Consider the following 9,399-nt stretch of genomic DNA (forward strand, 5'->3'; position numbering starts at 1 on the left):
CCCGCACCCGCTAGCCGAGTGCTCTCGCCCGGGCTGGCCCGTGGCTGCCCTAGGCCAGTGCCCGCGGTGTAAGGGAATCCCTGGAGTGGCTCTAAGGCTCGACACGTTCAGACTCCGATCAAAGCCGGTTTGAAATTGACCTTTGGGAGAGTTACAGAGTCCAGAGAACCTGGGGGTCCCTCGGAGCTCTCCAGGCGCCAGCGCTAAGCTGAACACCATCAGGGAAGAATTTGAGCTGCCCCGCCCCCTTTCCTGTAGGAGACTCACGTCCCTAGCCCCCAACCGCCACCCCAAATTGCAAGATCTGTCCCCTCAGCCTCCCAGTCCCCCGCTTGCTGGCTTTCACCACTGCCCACCCAACACAAGGCATGGAGGTATCCTGGGCTCCTTTCCACCCCGAACCGGGGGCGACAATGTCCCGCTCCTTCCTCCACCGGGACTGACTAGAAAGTATCCCCTATCACCGCAATACCCCCCTTAGTACACCGAGTGACCTGATTAGAGCCCCCTCCGCAGTCTCCTTCAGCCCGTAGATCGGTCAGGGTCCCCAAGGGCAGCCTAGCCTAGAGAAGGGCAGCCTCGGATTTCCCGAGGTCTAGTTTGCTTGTAGCCCCGATAACTTTTCAGAGAAGACACCAGTTTCCGCCTCAGAGCTTTGTAATACTCCTGCAATGCTCCCGGAGTTTTGAACTGGACAAATGGCTGGAAATTGGGGAGAGGGGTGTATCTCAGCAGCAGCACACGGGTTAGAAATGTGTCACCTACTTCACTAATCGCATGGAGAACTGGGGCTTGTGAAATGTGGCCACGTGGGGAAGTTAGTCTGTTCAACCCGGCTTTGAATTAACCTGGGACAAGGAAGTGGGGAGTCAAGCAATCAGCTGAGCTCGGCATTCCAATGCCTCTGCTCCCTTCCATTGACCGAGCAATTCTTGTCGAGTCCAGATTGCTCGCTGGCTCAGGATATTTATTTCGCATTAGAGGAAAAAAGTGTGTGTGGGGGAGACTATTATAAAGTAAAATTAAAATAACTTCTAAAATATGTGACGGGCTGGGCAAGGCAACAGGATGTGTATCACCCCCAGGAAAATATTTCTCTCCATGTGTGCTCTCTGCGGAATTTCAGTGATGTCTTAGTTGGGAGGAGAACAAATTCCAATTCGTTAGCTCAGTTCTGGGGTGGAGACAAAGGGAAATCAAAATGCGCCAATCCTTGTAGCTTAAAATTAATTTATTTAACAAATATAGCTATAATATAAATGATAATAAAATTTCAAATATACAGTATATTACATAGTACACAGAGCCCCTTCCAAAGGAGCGGTTGGAGGAAGAAACACAAGTAACAGACAGCGCTGTTAAATGGATACCGCGAGACTATTGGTACATTTTGTCTCTGTCTTGCTTGAGAGAGAGAAAAGTGTTCCTGGCATTCAGCCTGTGTCATCTCCGTCCCAAGCCAACCCTTCCCCAAAACGCAGTGGTCTGTCCCCAAACTCTTAGCGCTGCATGTCTGGAGTTCACCTGGGAAGGAATCAGAGGGCTTGGAGCCAGGCCCCTGGTCTGAGCTGAAGCTGGTTGATGTTTTTGGCTTCCCCCGGCTGGGGCATCGGCTCTGAAGGAGGAGCAGCGCGTGGAAAGCACTGGCAAGGGCGCAGAAGACTAAAGAGCTAAAAGAGGCCAACGAAGCCAGACCTGACCGTGGGGCCCCCGTGGCTGGAAGTCTCTGCAAAGGGGCCCTTAGGAACTTGGCAGAGTTTAAGGAGCCTGAATGGGACGGGAGGCCCAGGGCCGAAAGGGGAGGGCACCTGAAAGCCAAGCGGGGCTTGGTGGGGACGAGGGGGTTAGGCTTGGCCAGGAGCTGGCTTTGGAGGGAGGGGTGCCCCAGCCAGGCTGCTGTCGGTGGGCTCCATGCGCCCGCTGCCCTCTATGTTAGGTGGTACATGCTGTATCCCACGTGAGCTGTGTACAGTCCCACGGGAGCCACAGGCAGCCCTGCCCGCTGGAAAGGGCTGGAGGCTCCGTACAGGGAAGCGCCCGCCACGGCCGGGCCGCCCAAAGGGAAGGAGATGCCGAAAGCGGCCGGGGGCAGCATGGGCTTGGCTGCCATCTTCAGCTTCTCCAGCTCGGCCTCCTGCAACCGCTTGGCCTTGGCGCGCCGGTTCTGGAACCAGATCTTCACCTGGGTCTCGGTGAGGCTCAGCGAGCTGGAGAACTCGGCTCGCTCGGCGATGGACAGATACTGCTTCTGCCGAAACTTCCTCTCCAGGGCCAGCAGCTGCGCCGTGGTGAACGGGGTCCGAGGCTTCCTGTTGGTCTTGTGCTTGCGCAGGGTGCAGGCCGGGGGGCTCAGCCGCCCTGCGGGAGGGGAGAAGGGGCAACAAGGACACACAACAATAAAACCCAACTGAGTATCCGCGCATCGCACCTGGCACGGGGCAGAGCTGCAGAGCCGCTCCCGGGCGCAGGTTGCTAAAGTCCCAGCCAGACTAGGAGTGGGCGAGAGGGTTGAGTCTGGGGGCTAAACGTCAGGACCTAACCCCTACCCAAATGCAGCGGGCTGGGGCAGCGAAGCGGGCCCATCTCCAGTGTTTAGGACACCTTTGAAATGACCCGACCATCTCCTGCGGAGGAGCGGTGTATACTCTCCCCAGATGGTCACTGCGAGTCCCAAGGATACTAATATCCACTGAGGCCTCATAGCTAGATCCCCAGCCTCGCTTCATACCGAATACCCTACACCTACACAATGCTTTGCACTGGATCAGGTACCCATGTCCTCAGGGCCCGCTTAACTTTGTAAAAGGCACAAGACGGGAAAAGGATAGCGGCATTAACCTACGACAGAGCGGGAAGAAAGTACGCGTTGTCTTTTTTTATTAGACTAACTAAAAAAATAAACAAAACAGGCCGGCTTTTGCAGGCTCACACCCTCTTCATTAGGCCCCTGGGAAAGAGATTAAGCCTGTAATTAATTATGAGTTCTGAATTAACACTCTGGCGCCCTATTGCCCTTCATCGTTCTGCTTCCTATGGCCTCATTCAAAATACAAGAGTCTCTCCCAACCTCTGGCCTATTTTATTTTTAGTTTAAAAATACCGCTGCTTATTTTGTAATAGAAAAATAAATGAAAGCCACGAAAAATAGGCTCCACACAACGCCTGTCTTCTCCCAACGGCCTTTGAACGAGTTTCGACCGTGTCTAGGGCAACTTGGGTATACAGTAAATTCTGCTCATTTTATTTAGGAAGGCTAGCAGAATGGGGCCCACAAAGAACTAGAGATAGGATGCTTCTGCTCGGAGTTTACAGAATTTCTGGAACTCTGTACAATAACTAGGCAGGTTTGGTTTCATATAAATACAATTCAACCGGAGGGATAGTTTTACAATTGTACTTGTATTTGTATCAAGAATAAAGTGGGAAAATATACATTTGCAAGATTCATGTGTTTTCAAAGTAAGCCACTTGCAATCAGAGCCTGCCGTCACGACGCCTATAACAAAGTCCCAGATCTTTGGGTGTCTCGCTACCAAACAAACTACTTCCAAGAGGAACGCCACAGCGCTGAGGCCATGCTAGCAGAATGGGTATGGTTCGTTCAAATCCACACTTGAGCGGGCATACGCCATCAAGTATTATTCCCCCCAAACGTTTGGAATGAGACATTTCAACTCCTCCCTGCCATGAGGCCATCTTCGGTCATTGGCGACAATGTAAATACCGTTTGTTTGTTTTTAAAGTTACGGTGTTAAACGCGCTGGGAAAGGGGGAAATCGTACGGAACGTCAGCATAACTAACCCAGCGTAAAGTGGGACTCCATGCTCCGTGCTCTGCGAGGGCTGTCCCGCACGGCAGGCGATGGGCAATAGCCCGGGGTGCTGTTTTGGGGCGAGGGGGGAACAAGCGTGACTTCTCTATGGTGCAATTTAAAACTAACTAGCAAAAGCCTCGGCCACTGAGTCCCAAACATCCGTGCTGCGGAATCGCCCTGCGAGCGGCACCGCGGTCTGGTGCCCAGCGCCTAGGCGGTACCACCGACACACACACACACACACACACACACACACACACACACACACACACACACACACACACACACACACACACACACACACACACACACACACACACACACACACACACCGGAGTTCCTACTTACTAGGAGGGGGTGGGGAGAACCTGGGGCTCTGCATCCAGGCCGTCCTCTCTTGCTTCTCGGGGCTCTCCGATTTGACAAGGGCATCTTCGGGCAGCGTTACTAGTCCCCCGACAGGAAAATGGCTGTTGATCGGCAGCGGGGAAGCCGGCGTGTCTGCTGCCGCCGATAAAGATCCCACCCTGGGACTGAGCGTCTGGTGAGTAGAAGTCCCAGCAGCCAGAGGCACTGCCCCTTCGGGGCTGGGGGCGAGGATCTCTCTGGCCCCCGGTTTCCTGTGATCAGCCATGAGCGCCTCCACGCTGAAGGGCAGGAGGGAAGGGGACACTTTGGGCTTGTCAGCCTCCTCCTCTCCGCCCATCGCCGCCACGCTCGCCGGGATGCAGCTGCCGGGCTTGCTGAAAGCAGACGCGGGAGGCTCCTCGCTGTTGACCCCGAGCTGTACAGTAGTCATATCAACGCCGGGGGCCATGCAGAGGCAGTCCTCCTCCCCGAGCTCAGCGCTGAGCCGCGGCAGCCGCCGTTCATGGGGGTCGGGACCAGCCAGTGCAGCAGCAAACTCCTTCGCTTCGCTTTCGGGGCGTCGGGCACTTTACAGCCCCAGCTCCCCGCAGGACTTGCTAATAAGGCCGAGCGAACTCCAGAGCTGTCCAATCAGCGCGCAGAGGGGAGGGACGGCCGCTTCCCATTGGCCGCGGAGCGGGACTTCGCTACTATCAACAGGCCGCTGCCTTCTTGCTCCCGCTGTACCGCGAGGATGTTAGTGGGAAACTTTCCTCTGGAGTAAATCCTGTGCCCCTGTCTCTTGTCTTTGGCAAGAATGGCTCCCATTCAAGCCTCTTGCGTTCTATTCATGCCAGGGTTTTGTTTGGTTGGTTTTGTTTTTACTGCGATGGAAATTCTATGAGCGGCACATTTCTAACCCCCAGATTGTTATGGGTTGTTTTTTTTTTTTTCCAGTGTAAAGGAGCCCATGGGTCGTTGATGCTAGACACATTCTACGTCTTGTTGTTGGGTTTGTTTTTAAATCGATGGCAATGAGAAATAAAGCAAACTCCCACTTATACAAATGCCCTCCGTGTTTATGCCCAATAAACGCCTGCGGCGCGTGGTGAAGAGTAGAAAAGATCCAAAGGAATAATATTCGGGTATACTAATACACTCCCGAAATTAAGTCTAGTTTTGCCTGCTATGGACATAACATGTTAACATAACTAAAACACCGCTGCCCCTGGTGCGACTTCGCAATGTGGGTCTTTATACACTTCACCAGCTGTCTGTGCGTTCAAAACAAGATTATTTTAAAATGAGCACATATCTTGTAAACGCCGGTGTTTCCATGTACTTATGTCTCTGTAGATATATATAAAGTGAAAGTGTGATATAACCATTAAATATGCGCCTGGATGTGCATAGATAATAATATATAATAAAATATGCATTAATGTAAAAAGAAAACCTAAGCTTCTCGACCCATTAAAGACTTAGCCATTTTGTTTTGTAACTTTTGTTTTACGATCCCTTATCCTTGTGCCCGGGACGGATGTGCAGTAAAGCTGAGCAGCTCTCTAAAACCGTGATTGGCCACTCGCTGAGAAAAGTTTATTGATAGCTGCAGGGCTCTAATCTCCTAGAAACACAAGAGGCTCTTGCAGTCATTTAAGGGTAATTATCTAAACGGGGAGGGACAGCGAATTCCCTTTCATTTTAACTGGACCCAATAAAACTTGTAGGTTATGAGCGTATAGGTTATGAAACTTTATTATCTGGTAAGTGACAGATCTGATTGAAATGAATTATCTTGTATATAATTCATTTTTCCACACATATATGTCTATGTGTATACGTGCGCAAGAATGAATTTTATATATATAATTATTTTTAAATAAAGGATCCTATAATATACGCACCAAAATATTATACTGCGTATAGGATATAGCATATTTTGGTCCGTATATTATATATGATCCTTTACAAAAAGATTATTTGTATGTGCTTGTTAAAAATGTACTCTCAGATGTCTGCACACCTAGACACACCTATAAAATATATGTGAAGTGTACTGCAATTTGCTACCACATTTCATTCAGGTGTGACCCTTACATTTTCATTTACAAGCTGACGTGAAAACGGTTTCAAATACAGTCATGGGATCAAACTCATAGTCTGTTGCTGTTCCTTTTTAAAACCCCATAGCTCCTGCTTTCGGATAGCCGCGTGGAATGTGCAAGTTCTGCCCGGCCTCCTTTCTGCAGTCTGGTGGGAATGAAGAGCAATTTTTCCCCCTGCGGCTCCTATCGATCCTTGTGAGTCGGTCCGCTGGGGTGAGTGGCTTCCCCGAGAAGCGGCTGCATTGCTAATTGCGAGAATAAACAATCTGTCACGATTAGTCAGTGCCTCTAATAGGCAGACAAGTGATGTTGTTTTTAGGCGCCAGCAGCGGTCTGATCAAAGGCTTCAGCTGGAGGGGGACTATTGAGGACGTTAACCCGCATCAAGGGAGCAAGACGCCTTAGCCCTGGGACATCAGCACATTCAGCCTGACAAAATTAGTTTGCTCTACCAATCACAGCACATTTTCCCAACCCCCGATGCTGGATGCGGGGCAACATTTCTTCTTATTCTTCCAATATAAAATCTTTGTGTTTTTTTTTAAGTTGCCCATCAGGTAGGATTCTTATTTCTGGTTTCCAAACGCAGTAGTTCAACAAGAAAGGAAGGCGTAATTGTTCGACCTTTGTTAGCAGCCTTTACGTTGCTGTCGGACGTGAATGGAAAATATCTTGCTTTGATTTTTTTTTAAGAATGTAGCGAGGGGAGTGGCGGGTGTCGCTGGGGCTGTAGGAGATGGGTGTGTATCCCATCCTGACAGCGAGATCCTGCTCTAGTTGCGAGTTGTCAGGAGATAATTGTCCTTATTTATCTCCCAGCAATCAACGTTTTATGTTTACATTTCTGTCATACCTGGTGGGATGTTAATCATTGTAACAGAGCAAGGGCTAGGTTGTAATTCACAGGCTGTGGCAAGCGCTTTGCTTGAAAAGGGGAAGCCAGTAGTTTCTTTCATTTTTTTAATTAACATACTAGACCCTATGCAGGAGAAAGCGACCCCTTTTACCTCGGTGCAAAGAAATCTTCCCTGAGATTGTTTGATATGTTTAGCGGAAGGATTTTAATGTCAAAGCTTTTCCTGTGTGAGTTGCTCTGCTCTGGAGGATCTAACACTGAGGGATCGTAGGCACTTTATTTTGCTGGTGCTATGATAGGACTCTGACAGCTGCTTTGCCATAACTCTCCCTCATTCTCCTTTCGGGGCTCTCAGAAATCCCGAAATGAAGTGAGAGCAGAAGGAGGTGTTATGGCTCCCTGTTTTAGCCAGTGTTTTTATTGGAATTAGCGAAGCCTCAATTAGCGTCCTACGCCGTCCAGTTTAATACAGTAACTGTGCTATGAAAACCCATTACCTATCGCATTTTTTTTCAGTGTGTGAATACAACAAATGATTATAAGGAGAAGGGGGGAGAGATAAGGCAGCTCTCAGCCAATTCAGGGCATTGTCTCACTTTTGTAAACGTTACTTTTGAATGAGAGCGGAGAAATACGAAAGAAAGGGTTGAAAAAACAGTAGTTCCCTTTTGTCTTAAGTTACTGGAGATCAGACAGCTCGGCAAAGTACAAGACAGACTTTGCAGCCTGGGAAACTGAGTTCCAGAAACCGAACTGTAAAGACACCCTGGAATTGGACTCAAAGTGGCCATGTGCTTGCATTTGTAACCAAGGATGCCCGGTACTGCAGATCGTTTGGAAAGATACATCAAACTATGCGCGCGGTACTTACAGATGTCTAGTTCGTTTATTATGTGTCTGGGTCTTTATGGAAACTACCCAAAGACCTACACACATTCCTAGTGTTAAAATTGTCCTGCAGACTTACTACTCTCTCAGAATCCTAAGCTTGCACACACACGTCCTCTTTTCCAGCCCTGAACCTTAATAAAGCGAAACGAGCTGATCAAACATATTTTAAGTACTTTTAAGGTCCGAGCCACCTGGTATGTTCCTCCTGAGATTACTCAGAGTGGTAATTTTGTTGGTCAAACAAGCCCCCCAATTGCAAAGGCGTCCTTGTCTCTTTAAGACGCGGTGGGGCTCGCGGCTGAATGGAAGGCACTATTTCAAGTGGCCCAAATTAATTTGATCGCGACATTATGATGCACTTGGAAAAGATGAAAGAAAAGGCTGGCCGTCTCCTCCAAGATCTCTATAATTATAGATAATATATCCTATTTCAAAGCAATTAGCTCAATCAGGCGTAACGAGGCACTTTGCTGCCAGGGAGTAACAATGCCTTACGGTTATTTAAGCTTCAAGATGTCAAACAGACTCCGAGACTCTTTGCTTTGCCCAAAAGGGAACTTGGCTCTCTTGGTAAAAGTCCCCATGGCAAACGCAGTGGATTCCCTTCAGTGACAACACGCCTTTTAAAGAGGGGGAGGGGCTTTGATAAATATACCAACTTCTGTAATGTACTTCAGCATCACTCCCTATAGGTGATTGTGTCGATGATGGTGAAAAGACACAAATGGTATCATATCACTAGTGCTCGCTCCCGGTGAAATGAAACTGACCTCCGTGTAATGTTTTCCCTCTCTTAGTATTAATTAGGTATAATTTTAGCAATTGATTTAGGCTTCTTTTGTTTTCCAAGCTACTCGTTCAACTTCTTTCTTTCTTTCTTTCTTTCTTTCTTTCTTTCTTTCTTTCTTTCTTTCTTTCTTTCTTTCTTTCGGATAAAGCATCCATCCATTGATTGAGTTAATCGTCCAGTCTCGCCAACAAATATGATCAAATCTGATTAAAAACAACTTCCATTCATCCTTTTTCTTCCTTCCGTGAGCCTGATCCTACCCCTCATTTAACCCAAAGGTAGTAGAGCAGTCGATTTCAAAAGGAGCAGCATCGGGTCCAAAGTTTATTTCTGCTCGGGAGTAGCCTTCCACGCAGGTATCTGCGACTTGGCATTCCCTAGCAGCTGTTAACCTGAGGGGCTGCTTTGAGGCATCTGACGAAGTGGGTCTTTGCCCACGAAAGCTTATGCTCCAACACTTCGGTTAGTCTATAAGGTGCCACAGGACTCCTCGTCGCTTTTGCAGATTCAGACTAACACGGCTACCCCTCTGATGCTTTGAGGTTGTTCATTTAACCCTCTTTAGGTTTTCAAATGAATTGCTATCTCTTT

The 9,399-nt window shown here is 48.8% G+C and overlaps 1 protein-coding gene across 1 annotated transcript; it reads right to left on the reverse strand.

Annotated features, from left to right (window-relative positions):
* Nucleotides 1–1,210: 1,210 nt before the first annotated feature.
* On the reverse strand, nucleotides 1,211–4,765 carry MSX1 (msh homeobox 1). Its single transcript, XM_006128196.4, has 2 exons — nucleotides 4,164–4,765; nucleotides 1,211–2,358 (listed from the first exon to the last, which is right to left on the reverse strand). Exons 1-2 carry the CDS (start codon nucleotides 4,630–4,632, stop codon nucleotides 1,928–1,930), a joined length of 900 nt encoding a protein of 299 aa, XP_006128258.1. The 5' UTR covers nucleotides 4,633–4,765; the 3' UTR covers nucleotides 1,211–1,927.
* Between the last annotated feature and the right edge of the window lie 4,634 nt (nucleotides 4,766–9,399).

The sequence above is a fragment of the Pelodiscus sinensis genome, chromosome 4 (genome assembly GCF_052426305.1).
Source record: "Pelodiscus sinensis isolate ZL-2025 chromosome 4, ASM5242630v1, whole genome shotgun sequence".
Classification (NCBI taxonomy): domain Eukaryota; kingdom Metazoa; phylum Chordata; order Testudines; family Trionychidae; genus Pelodiscus; species Pelodiscus sinensis.

Coding starts and splice junctions, on each gene's coding strand:
- MSX1 (XM_006128196.4), bottom strand. CDS start 4,632: ATGGCCCCCGGCGTTGATATGACTACTGTACAGCTCGGGGTCAACAGC. Junction 2,359..4,163: donor GTTCTCCCCACCCCCTCCTA/GTAAGTAGGAAC, acceptor CCCCTCCCGCAG/GGCGGCTGAGCCCCCCGGCC.